The 13,559-nt window shown below is 42.3% G+C and overlaps 1 protein-coding gene across 1 annotated transcript in view; it reads right to left on the bottom strand.

Moving 5' to 3' along the window:
* Positions 1-11,963, bottom strand: part of IGFN1 (immunoglobulin like and fibronectin type III domain containing 1) — a 42,118-nt gene extending 30,155 nt beyond the window's left edge. Inside the window, exons 1-3 of the mRNA XM_068918507.1 lie at positions 11,696-11,963; positions 1,686-1,745; positions 1,044-1,166 (exon numbers count right to left, since the gene is read on the bottom strand). Of these exons, the coding sequence (XP_068774608.1) occupies positions 1,044-1,166; positions 1,686-1,704 (142 nt within the window). The 5' untranslated portion in view covers positions 1,705-1,745; positions 11,696-11,963. The remainder of the gene's footprint in view (positions 1-1,043; positions 1,167-1,685; positions 1,746-11,695) is intronic.
* Between the last annotated feature and the right edge of the window lie 1,596 nt (positions 11,964-13,559).

Here is a 13,559-nt window from a genome sequence, read left to right on the forward strand (position 1 = left end):
TCCAAATACTTATAACTTTGTCAAATTTTAGCCGTTTTGCCTGCAATTTCCCATACCTGTCATCTACCACAGGACACAACTACCCTGCCTGAGTATCATCTAATCCATGCAAGCAAATGAAACAGGCTAATCATCATACTGCACTCATAGTGCATCTGCATAGAGAATGAATTCAGGTTATACAGTGATTGCCCTGAAAGTTCTAACATTTTGCATATGAACAACAAAGATCCTACTTTAAATCAAACAACACGGAAAATTCAGACAGCATGGCCTGACACTGCCTTGGTCCATGCCTGCAACTTGCAGGCAGAAAGGTGGAGAGGAAGGAGGAGGATGGATGCACCACTAGAGGCCACTGTGCTCCTTCATACAAGCTCAGTAGTCCATGAAAATCGACACATGGGTGTGAGAACAAAACTGAAATCCATGGTGTTGGAAACTGTTCAGTCTTGTGAAAGAGGAGGGGCTGCACAATCAGCTACTCCACTCCGAAGCATGTGAAAGTCTCCTCAAGGGCCTCACTGGAGATTACTGGAAGGCTTCCCATTGATTTTGGGTTCTGGTTCATTAGTTGCATCCTCTGTACTCCATGAAAGAAACATATTGCTTCTCGATAGAGAAGCACAGCCTAAGCAATGTCAGAAGTACACCTTAATTTAAAAAGCAGCCAGTCTTAGTACTGAACTCTCTTAATACAAGTTACTTCAACAGGGAAAAAACTTTTCCAAGGTATTTCATCTTTTGCTACAAAATATTTACCCTGAGAGCTTCCTGCAGATTTCACAAGATTAGCTGTATACATTAGGAGCCAGATTTTGACCTCACATACACTAGTAAAACCTCAGGATACCTTCATCAGTACTGATAGAATTTTCATCAGTACAACAAAGGCCTTAGCCACACAAAGTTTTTTTGTTTTGTTTTGTTTTGTCAAATCTCTTTAGAAACTAGCTTGATTTAATTAAGATAATTGTTTTGTGCAGGTGAGATGAGGAGCCAAGCCTCCAGATCTGACTTGGATAGTTTTTCAAGAGTCTCACCTTCCTGTAATGTTAGGGTGACAGGTTTCCGCTCAAAGTCAGGTGTACTGCATCCTTCTGGAATATCATCAACAAACTGAGTGATCGTAACTCCTGGGATGGAAGATTTCTTGAAGATTTTCACTAGAAAGGCAAGGAAAACACATTGAATTAAGATAACATGCTAATACTTTAGAAACAATATCTATCTCAATCTGCATTTCCTCCCTGCAGAACACTTAATTGTTCCTGCTTAGCTCCTCTTACATTAGTAGATCACCTATGCTTTCTAGCTCTACAGGTTGGGTGTGCATTCAAAATCTGGAGCATTAAGGGTCACGATTTTGTGTTAACTTATTGTAAAGCTAAGGTTCAAGTGGGAAAATCTACAATCAAGATTGCCATCCAGGGCCACATCAGCTCACATGTCTAGTAATGTTTTGGATAGAGAATCTTTTATATCAATTACTGTTCCAAATAAACCTTCAAGATCTAGCATGAGGAAAACACTATTGCAAAGGTCAGCAGAATATGATGGGCCAGGTACTGGTATGTCTCTTTGTCATGGTAAGACAGATGCCTTATTGTCAAACAAGAAAAGCAAGTTGGGCTTATTCTCAGGGGTTTCTCAGATAAGTTTCACAGCTGCGGCTGTTCTCTCACCTGCCTGATGGCTTGCCATGATGCTTTGCTCAGCTGCTTGTTTTCAACAACAAAAACTTCCTGGAAGACAACAAATCATTTCATTATTTGCAGTTCACAAGGAAAAAAAAAGCCCTTAATACTACTCAGGTTGTTGTTTCATATGACAGTTTGACCTTCCTCACTTGCTACATCCAAGCACTCCAGTCATGAAAGGCCTGCTAATTAACACTGCTCTGCCTCCTCTTTCCAAAGCACCCTCAGCACCACTTCCCTCCTCTCCCATTGTGGCAGAGTTTTGAACCACCAACACATCACAAACCAGGTAAAAAAAAAAACAGCTAGCAGGGCTAAATGGACAATTCACACATCTATCAGCATCCCATCCCTGTGTTGCACCTTTCATTTCCATGTTGTCTGGCTTCCTTCCAAAGACTTCCTCTCATGTTTCAGGCAAATATTACACCACGTGGCACTCACACAGTGAGTTCTGATGGATGGCAAGAGCAGTTGCTGAGAAGAAAGCCACAGAGATGGATGTCTAAACTGAGGCATGGAGCAACAGCACATCCTGATCTAAATTAGCCTGTCTAAATTAGCAACAGGCCAACAGGCCTGAGAACAGACTATAAGCTAGTACTTACTCTAGAAGGAAATGGTAGTGTGAGCTTGGGATTAAAGAGTCATTGTTATAGATCACTCATGTAACCTTCTGCCAAAGGTGTCTCTTTCCCTTTATTTATAAAGTAGACAACATGCAATATAACATATCGCTACCTTCCAAGCAAACTGTGAAGGCAGATTCCTTGCCACATGAGAGATGCTCAGAAACTATAGAGTTACTGAAGCTCTGAAAGAGCAATTAGATTAGATTCCCATGTGGGATTAACGCTGTGTCTCTATTTACCCTCTGCACTCATTCAGTCAACAGAGTCACATGAGAACATGCAACTTTTAACAGTTTTAAAAAGGAGATGGGCTTTGACAACACTCTTATGATCTTATTTCTGTTACCTGTATCAACAGACATATTCATGCAACCTCGTATTGCCAGGTTACACCAGATGAAAACTCTGGGCAGAACCCCACCATTTCCTGTTGTTATCCATTTAGCTGGGAGTTGCATTGTTATTTTACTCTGTGATCTTGTGCTTGGTTTCAGCTACGGGCAAGAATCAACTAAGCTAACAAAAATCACTTGTGCTGTATGTCCCACAGGAAGACTAAAGAAAGTGTAACTCACAATGTTTCTGGGTCAAATTCTGAATCAAAAGGATAAACTTTATTTTTCCATTAAACATTAGATGCAGATAAGAACAAAGATATTTCCCCAAAACAAATAAACAGGTTCCACTGTTGTCCTTAACATAAATCTTATTTTAGGGCTCTGCAAACTATATAAATCTCATGAGTAACTCCAGGATCACTACTGATTACCTGGAAAATCATTCCATGAACCTCACTAACTTCAGCAGACGCGCATGTGAAACAACAGAAATGGGAAATGATGCATGGGACTGTGTGAGTCACAGGCAAGTCCTCTCTTTACATCACCTCCCAAGTTTGGCATGGCTGAATTTTGTTACCATTCACCAAAACAAGAGCTTTATATATCAGTGTTTAAGATTTTGTGTTGGTACTTTTGCATATCACATAGTTACTTTTGTAAACCATTGGCAGATGTTTTAAATTTCAAATCAAGGAAGGGAACGAACAGCTTGTGTGAAGGAAAAACGCAACGCTAAAATGATCAAAAGACGGTTCCAGGTTGCACTGGTCAGGGCACTGAACAGCTGATGACAGAGTTCTTCAGAGACTCTTGATTCTCCTCTCCTGATGGGCTTCATTTGTCCACCACAGAAGTACTGCACTATACTAATAGCAAACACTAATTTACATAGCAAATAGCCCATCATGCGGCACCAATCCCATACTGCCTTTTACAGTCTTGTATCTTTCTAAACAGGTCACCACTTCTGGAGCTGAAATATCTAACGCTTACAGCTCTCAACAAACATGATTACGTGTCACTAGCTTGTATAGTACTATCTAAGCTCTTTTTAAAAACTGTTAGGCTCAGATCTATTCTTTGTTACCCCTGATTTCTTCCCTCTACTCTAGGCAATACTGATGAGCATCTCTATTGCAACATGAACACAGTCCACAGGTTCAAAGCCATATTTGATCAAGAAACTTGAGAATTTTCTTATGTGACTGAAGTGCATCTTGTCTAACACACACAGACAGAGGTTCACAGTCCGGGGTGACTCTGGATAGACATGAAAATAGTTATAAACTATTGAAAGTTGGCTACTGATCACATCTAGTAAAAAGCCCAAAATGCTGACAGATGTTTATATAGATAGCAATAGGCACCATTTGCACATCCTTTCAATGTACCAGATCCACCCTGTGCTATTAACTGCTGAGTTCACAGCACCTTAAAGACCTTAGAAATTCATATGGATTAAAGATAAGCTTCTGTGAGTCCTTAAACTCCTGTGAATTCTTGCCTTCTGGAGAGTGATACAGAAGTATGTTAATGTCTCACATTGATTGCACAGTTAAAATAACAGTGTCAGGAAATGGAAGAGAGCATTTCCTCAACAGACTTAATCCAATTACATAGAGTTTTCTACTGTCTTCTGTGTTAAATGTGGACCAGGAAATACCTTATCTGCTGGCACAGGATCTTTCAGACCCTTTGCTGCTTATTTTTAAAGTTTCTACTCTCTTGTTATACAAATAATCATGTTTTTGTTTTGATTTCAGCTCAATATTAAAATATATATATATAGAGAGAGAATTTTTAAAAGAATTGAAAAATAGCAAAAACCTACCAAACTCTGTCATGGTGGAATTGATACCATCACTCACAGCTGCCTAAAAAATAGCTGCCCGCACTAAGATGATCACTGAAGTCGCTATTCAGTCAATGGAGGCAGAAAAATACTTCCAAAGGGCAATTCACCCTTTCTATATGAAATGCTGCTCACCAACTCCCAGCACAACAGGGCTAACACTGGAAGTGGCTCAACACTCACTCTCCTCTGAAAAATACACGTGATCTTCATGCACTAGCCTTGTTAAGGTAACTCAGACTTGTCCATTTCTCTCCCCAGCCAGAAGTCTGCCCAGTTTTCAGCTGCAGAGACGTCCCCTTTGGAGGCAGTGTCAAAGCTTCCATGGCTCCGACAGCTGAGCAAGCCCTTGACTACTAGCAATATTTTTAATCTTGCAAAATAAACTAGATAGCCTGATGGGATAGGAGGTCTGCCCTTCATCTTGGCTATCCATCAAACTGGATGAGACAGCGCAAAAGCCCATACCCTTTTGCACTATGACTGAACGCTTGCGATAGGGCCATAAATCAGTTAACTGAATAGGTGAAACATTTGGAAGTCATAGGATTTGGAGGTACTAGTGGTGTCACAAGTAGTTATTTATGAGTTTCAGACAGTGTAACACACAGACATGATCTGACATAATTGTTGGCAGGGACTGGTGCACAATATTAGTCAAACTTGCAGAGAAGTGACAGACAGCAAGTGATAAAAACATTCAAACATAAGTAATGAGTCCAGAGGCATGGGATGTACTACAGACATTGGCACAAGTGCAGTATGATGCGTAGTACAAAGCCATTAGCATAGCCCACATTAGATTAATTGAATTAGCATTAAAATAAATTAACCAGCAACAGATGTAGCAGTTTATTTGTCTTTGGCAAGTCAAAAAAAACAGTCCCAACCTAGTGAATGTGGTAAACAAAATACCAAATCATTTTGTGTTCACTCTCAAATTCTAGCTGTGCATTACACTAGAGAATCCAAACGCTCACTGAGAAGAACTTTTAATCTTTTTAACATTAAGTAATATTCTCAGTCTGTGTCTTCTCATTTCAGAATATTTTTTTAAAGGAAAATCTCAGAAACTTTGCTTAGAATTTCAGAACTGAAGGCCAGCAACCGCAGAAGTGCAACTTCATGAAAGCTTTTGAGCCGGTCACAGAGGTGAACCTCAGAAGCACTTCAGTGATGAAGAGAGCCTTGCGTAGAGTGAGGAGGAATGCCTAAGGATCAGATTCTGTGTGACTTATCCCTTCAGTAAATCTATACTTGATCTTCTCTTCTACCTCATGCCATCCACAATTGACGTATGCATGCACCAGATACTCTACAGTTATTTTCTTATGAATGTGGCCTTGATACAAAATGCCAAAAGACAGACACCATCTATATTGCCCGAGTGGATCAAAATGCTTAAGCCCTAAGAGTGGTGAACAGAACAATGAATTCATGTCAGTTTGGTGAAGTAGATAAGGATGGCAACATGAGAACAGACAGTTTGTTGATTCCAGTGTCCGCCACATACCCATAAATACTTTCCTAAAGTAGACATGCATTTTCATGCACTCATTAAATTTACAGCAAGTACCGCAGAGCAAATACAACAGAGCTTTAAAAAAATGTCCAGAAGGAAAAACAACACATGTTAGAAATCCCAGCATACTTGCTACTTGCCACATGTTAGCTCATCAACAGATGAGGCAGATCTTCAAACAGCCAGCCATTTTAGCAGGGAGATCAGTGTCCGCTATAGGAAGCCATTCCGCACAGAACATTTACAGGCAATTTGAAGACCTACAGCAACACAGAGGACTGCCTACTGTGACAGTGAAGGTGGCACCTCATACTCCCAGCTCTGCATCACCCACACACAAATCTCAGCAGAGGCAAGATCAAACTCACTACTTTACAGGTTGAGCTTCTGAGCTGATCCTACTTGAAGTCAATACCGCGTCTCCCAGGACCAGAGCTGCTTTATCTGTTTGCTCAGACCACAGAGCTCTTCATAGCTGTTCAACAAGTCTGTTTGTCACAAGTATTAATGATCTGTACGGAAGAAACTGCGTCCCTTATCAATCTGTTGTAAATACCACTAAGTGGCAGAAGAAATGGCTAATTCTTGTCCCCCTCCCACTTCTCTAATCTCCCAGAAGCTGAGCCTGTGCTCAGTAGCTGCTCAGCCAGGATCTCTCTAACTTTGCTGTGTGCGGTTGTAGGGTGCTCGTTATACACCCATGCATACATCCATATGCAGCACCAGGGGAGGTGCGCTTGAACCCAGTGCCTTTGGCAAGCCTCAATCAAGGCAGCAGGCCAGCTTGGTCAGATGTGACAATCAGTCAAGGCAATGCTTGATTTCCAAGTGCAAATTGGGTCAAGTGCCTCAAAGAGGGACAAATATTTGTGCAGATCAATAGCTTGTCAAGGGAAGGGATGAGCTGTTCATCCAAGTTTTGCAGGACACATCAGCAGACTGGTTCTCAGAGGAGGCCATGAGTCCATAGAAGAGCTCATAATTCCTTAGAAGTGAAGTAAAACAATGGATTAATACATTTGTATGTGGGACAGCCAAGTCTAGGCTTGGCCTTCATAGCAGTCTTTCAGTCTGCATAATTCTGAAAGGTCTTAAGAAGAGCTGAAGGAAATTTAGTTCCTCCTACAACAGCTTCACTGCTATAGCCCAAACAGACACTTCACTTTGCAGTCTTTTCTTCCAGCCCAGCTATGAGGCTGATCAACAAGGCCATTGATTTCCATGGACAAGTTTATCCTAGAAGTGCAAGTGCAGCATATTGTCCTCCAAAATATTTTGCTTCAATCTGTGTTTGCAACTTGTTAACCTTCCTTCCTCTACCCAGAAAGCTTGGGCTGAGCTGACTCTGCTCGGGTTTTCATTAGGGAAGTGCCACTTGAGAGCAAAGATACCTCTGTCTAGTTCCCGTGTTCACAGAGAAGGCACAACACACAGGCAGGACCCACATTTCATTCACTTCTGACTGAAAGCATGCTATCTTTTTTTCTTTGCATTGTGTGTAGTATATTCTTATTAAATCCTTGTGTTCAACCCTGAGATAAAGGGCTGGCTCAAGTAATTGGCAATGGAAATATTTTTATCATTGTGTCCATAGTTCATGTGCTGTCTCAGATGACAGAACCAGAACAAGATTTTGCTTTGGTGTCCTGCTAGGAGATTAGAGTTTCTAAAATGCTGGGTTAATGGGGAAGAGAACATACAACAAAAACTTTGTCCTGTTACTAAGATTCATGTTAGACAGGATGAAGACAAAATGACCACCAAGGGCACCCTTTCCATCAGTCTTGCAGAGACGATCTTTCAGTAGAAAATACATTGGCAGTAGCAGTGTGATCTGTCAGCTGTTCTGATCCAGAGATCAAAAACTTCTCCTTTGCAGTGCTGGGGATCACTATTTTAATAGACAATTAAAAAGGAAAATGTGAACATGAAACCATGGAGTAATTTTCTTCATTTCATCCTTCTGTTTGACCGTTGTGTCTGGTGACAGTATCTGTATCTTCCTAGTTTATAAGGAAGCAATGTTAGCAGAGGAAAATGTGATTGTTCAAACTAATGTTACGGCTAACATCATTCAGTTCTATATCCCCCATTACATTTTCAGTGGTATAAAAATGCAATTCCCAAGTCAAATGCAAATAATTGCAAAGTTAGCAGGCCAAGAAAATAAGACAACCAGGCCTTGCATTTGCTGCTGGAAAATCCTCTCTCACTCAGTAGAGGATACTGCTTTCTAACAGCCATTCCCTTCTTCCATCTGTTCAGACCAATGATCATCCCAATAATATTTCCTTGGATTTTAGTCTCACTGGAGTAGGGTAGCAGTTATGTCACTTTGTTGATTGGTTGCTGTAGCTTTAACATTATGCACCTTAAATAAACCCAGCTGCTACACAAGTCTAAGTCTCTAAAAATCGTAACGCTTCATGTAAGCCAGGAAGATGCTTCTAGAGGAAAGATTTCTTAGATTCCACCAAAATCAGAATTCAGTTCTCATCACCTGTGATAATAAGTCTTTGCAGAGCTGGCACAATCAAAAGACCTGAACTATTCAGAGCTCCAAGGCTTACTGGGGTTACCTTTCCCGTGTATGCTCCCTTTTCAATGACCTGTTCCCCAGTGAAAAGTGCACTGCCAATATTTAGTCTCAAATCCCTTTTAACTGCTGGGATCTGCTTTAATGACTTTGGAACTCTTTTTTAGATGGACAGCTAGTCCTAGGAAGCACCTGGAGCCACAAGTCTGCCTGCTCCACTGCATCTAGACCTGATAGGGCTTTGCCTTATTTCCAGCCCTGGTTTTACAAGAGTTCTTCCTGGGGGGAAGGAATTGAGACCTCTCCTACAGAAGGATTGATAACTTAAAACCATCTGTGACACAGCAAACTCCTCCAAGAGACTGACCTTCTTCCATTTCACAGCTTGCTTTCCACCCGCCCACCCAAAAGTCCTGTTAACCCCTGCGTGCCGGTCGATAAGCTACCGCATACTGCGGAAAACCTGCAAAATGTCAGAATGAAGTGCGGCGCATTCAGCAGCGGTCACTGGTTTCAAAGCAAAGGGGATGCATTTTCCCCTGCAAGCAAGTTCCTTCCCCTAATGAAGGGCAGAGAAGGAGTGTGAGAAGGCAACAGCTGCAGGACAGTTATTTCGGGATTTAATTTAACAATGCGTTTTAACTGGAAAAAAAAATTCTTCCAATCTTCTGTTTTTCCTGTAATTCCATTCCTTTTCAGAATATCAGTACAAAGTCTACCAGTTCTGACTGGTGAGGGCTGGGCACACTCTTCCTAGAGTCTGTCAGTGTCAACTGCAGGGCCCGGACAGAGTGAGAAGCGAAGAAACCAAGATCTGGCAGGTCCAAAAAGCTAACTGGATTTGCCAGTGCATGAACAGAAGACCAAGGTCAAAAGCTAATCTCTTACTAGCATCACTTGGCCAAGCCAAGCCGTTCCTCTGTGGCATGGATCAGCCACCGAGCTGAAGGTCAGGGAAGCCTTGGCGCAGAAATATTCAGAGATGTGTAAATGGGTTGATGTGTGCAAAAGCTCATTAGTCAGGTTCACAACCTACATTGACATAACAGCAGTGAGAACCCCATAAACACAACAGAAGAAAGAAGAAAATAGCTGTGTTCGCTTCATTGGAAAAGGATGGGCAGGGTAATGGAAAATGGAATAAAGGTCCAAATTCAGTGGAGGCTAGAAGTGACCTGCAGCCCTATGAACACCCAATATACTATATCAAATCAGGTGGTTCTGACAGCACTGTTCTTGCTGGTCGTGTATTTGTAAAGGGAGATTCTTTTTGTCAGATCAGGCCAGGGATCAGATGGATCATAGGAACAGAATTTTGTTTGTATCAGGAGAATGCCTTGCATCAAGTTGAGGAATAGGCACACACACAGATGTCCCACATGAGTCTTCTGGATTCATAATACTTGATTTTTAAATAAATGTGATGCACTGAGTATTGAGTACTCACAGCTCCCTCTGATTTCAATGTAAGATGCCCACGCTCAGCCCAGCCTTTCAACACCAGATAACCCATATCGTATGCTTAAGAAGAAATTCAAGGAACTATTTTAAGTCCTAAAGCCTTGGCTATTCTACCTCCAACACCCAAGATGCCAGTTTGCCCCTTTGTCACCAGCAAGCTGAGGTCTGTCATCACTGTTCACACAGAGCCATGATTAGACCCACTGCTGTCAGCTGGACTTTCACACGCTGAAATGCAGTTCAACATAAGGAAAAGATTACAGTCAGGGTAACTAATTCAACAAGCAGCAGTACTCTACTTTCACACTGTGGATTAGCTCCCTCCTTCCCACGGTCTACAGATTCCCTTCTATTCCCTTGTTTAGAACTGATTTAATCTGTTTGCATCCATGACCAACTGTGGGTTTTACCAGCACAGTCCATGACTTCAATGGAGCCTGGCTGCATATAAATCTGACATTCCTCCTTTCCCCTTGTGATAACCGCCCTCATGACTTACTTTCCTGCACTCTCCAATGCCTGAGCTGGTCAGTTGTGAACTTATGTACCCTTTTCCAAAATGGAAAAATGGAATAGACGGCAACTGAGATTTAACACACACTCACCAATGATGTGATTTAACCTTATTACCAGAGAAATTATCCCTGCAGAACTTTTCATTCCCCTGCCCAAGACACTAAAGAAAACAACGTTTTAACCCACTGTGAGCTTTAACGAGCGTAAGGAATAAGGCGTGCCTGCGCCGCTGTCATACGGCCCTATATGGTTATCGGGCTTGCTGGACGCCCTCTACGCCAGCTAAAATTGACTACGCATGTTCAAACCCCTTTGCATGTGCCACCCGTTGGGCACAGAGAAGGTAAATAAAACCCACTGCAAACAGTAAAAAAGTATGTTGTTCAAATGCCACAAGGGATTCAAGTTGAGGCTTTTTCTCATTTTTTTCCCCCTTCAAATCAGAACATATTAAAAATACCCCCAACTTCTGGTTTGTTTCTTTCGTTTTTCCCACCCTGTCAGTGGCAACAGATGAAAACAGTCCAGTCCTCACATGAAGAACTATTTTAACATTTCATATCGTAATGTGCAAGGAAGTTTGACACCAACAAATGCCGCAAAAAATCCCTCAGAAACCCTGAGATGCCACAGCACACGCTGGCTTCCTGCTTTCATTGCAGGACACCTGAACATTATTTTCTACCTGCTTGACTTCTGCTTGCACAAGTTAGTGTCTGGCACCCGCAAAGGTGCAGAGGCTCCTGTCACTGGGAACGCAACCCCATTCCTTCTGAAGATTGTTCTGTCAAACTCTTTCTCTCCTAATCCAGCGCTATAACACGGGAATAAAATAAGTCTCATGCAGAGCCAGGAAAAGATACCAGTATCCAGCAGAGAAATAACCAAAGAGAAAGGAACAACCAGGGTGACAGGACAAGACATCTCTCCCCCTTCACCTCTACTCGCTCTAGAAATCCTGCAACTTCACAAAGGGTCGCGGTATCCCCCTTCATGCGGGCAGGACACTAGCAGGGTCTCTCACTCCTCACCAGTCACCCTTTCTGCCTTGCGGAGGTGATCACAAGGAGCTCAGATATGCCTTCACCTCACAGCAACTACAGCTACTCATTTGAAACCAGTATACCGCACTCACCTGTGTGTGTTTCCCCAGAGGTCCTCTTCTACCCAGAGTGCTGTCAAACCTGCAGCTCGCAAGTGTCCTTTCTGCAGTCAGTGTTCAGTTGTGAGATCAGAACTGGGTCCTGGGGATCCTTCTCTGCTGCTTGCTCTCTCTCTGTCTCGCCTTCTCCCTCCCGTTCTTTCACATTTAATCTCTCTCACCCTCTCCCTCTGGTAGGTGAAGCCTGTCACAGAGCTGTTAGCCTGTGAGACATCCAGATGATTTTTTTTATCGGAATCCGATGCACCTGCCTCCTATTTGTTATTATTTCAGTCCATACCAGTAATGGTGCTGGAGAAATATGAGATTAACGTAATTCTTCAGCGTTTCACAAGTCAGCTGGAGTCATGCTATTTCTGCAGATTGTGTTTCCTCTTCAAAGCAACTCCTTATAAACTTCCCTACAACTGAATGGCTCAGGATGTTCTAAAGCAAAGTGCAGCATAATTGTCTCCTTTGAAACCAATTTCAAGAATAATTAGGGCTACTAACTGATAAGATAAACTGATCTTCAGTTAAAGTGAGTGGCCAAGCACATTTAAAGATTACGCTTCTAGAAAGACACTCGCTTTTTAAAGAACTGTTTGAAAAGAAAAAGGCCTATGTGCTGTAAATACAAAAAATCACTGTTATGAATATCAGAGGAGGACGGAGAGCACATTACAGTACCAATCTACAGTTCTAATGTGAATTTAGTAGTATGCAGTTGGAAGCATGAGCCTGCCCCCCAACTGGGTGGCTGAAAGCAGCCCCTGTTACCAGCATAGCTCTGTGCATCTCTTTAAAGTAAAATATACTTAGAAAACATTAACAGGGGATTAGGAACCATTAGATCAGGCTGGAAATGGAGATCAGATGCACCTGAATGCAGGTGAGGATCCGCTTATCAGTGGAGGCTTACTTTGCCAGGAGACGTTGATATCTAGAGTTACCTGGAGCTGATCTAGACAAATCTTGAAAGAAACAAGACAGAGTCCCAAAATGAAAGAGTCTGAGGCAGGGGATAACTCTGACCCTTGAGAAGCTTACAGAAACGGTTCTCTCAGTTTGCTGACAGGTGGTGGGTACCCATGGTCCACCCAAAGCTGTCCATACTCCCAACCCTTCCCAGGTCTGCAAGTTGAAGACATTTCTGGTTATTTCGCTGCCCACATTTCTCACCGCAGGGACAGAGTCACAGCTTGGGGGATATGTCAGTTACATTCAATAACTTCGAACCCAACCACACGCAATACTGTGAGGAAGGGCAGATGTAAGCACATCAATGCTTCTAAAAAGAAAAGCAGATGGATAAATTTCAGCAGCTTGTTATCTTCAGGAAAGAAAATACGCTTGGGGGAGAGGCTGGACATAAAAAAGCACTACAGGTGCTGAAAGGTAGGCAAACTCTGTAGTACTTGCAGTGTGGGAACCTGGCCTGCAATCACATTGCCTAGTCCAGCCCCATCCAACATGAGAAGCAAGAATCTAAAGCAAACATCATTCTCAAAGTTTTGTTTCTAACCTTTTGAACATAACCCCACGCACACCAGGCAACGGGCCTATTGCACCCCTACACATGTACCAAGCTTGGGTAAACAATCAATTGTAAAGTAGGCACAGCAAGGGGTATCCAAATTAACTAACAGGAGAACAACAGGTTCACATTTTATGTACCTTCCAAGAAATGAAATAACCCCGAGTTATTGTTCCCTAACCCTCTTTCTTCAGATTAACTAGTTTTGCAATGTCAGATTCTTAGTTCCTCACCATCACAGTGGCCAGCTAAAACCCACTGATCATTTCCTACCTTGACCCTCACTTAATAACTAAGCATCCTTCCTGTTGAGGAGGGACT

Source organism: Struthio camelus, chromosome 24 (assembly GCF_040807025.1).
Source record: "Struthio camelus isolate bStrCam1 chromosome 24, bStrCam1.hap1, whole genome shotgun sequence".
NCBI classification, from domain to species: Eukaryota; Metazoa; Chordata; class Aves; order Struthioniformes; family Struthionidae; genus Struthio; species Struthio camelus.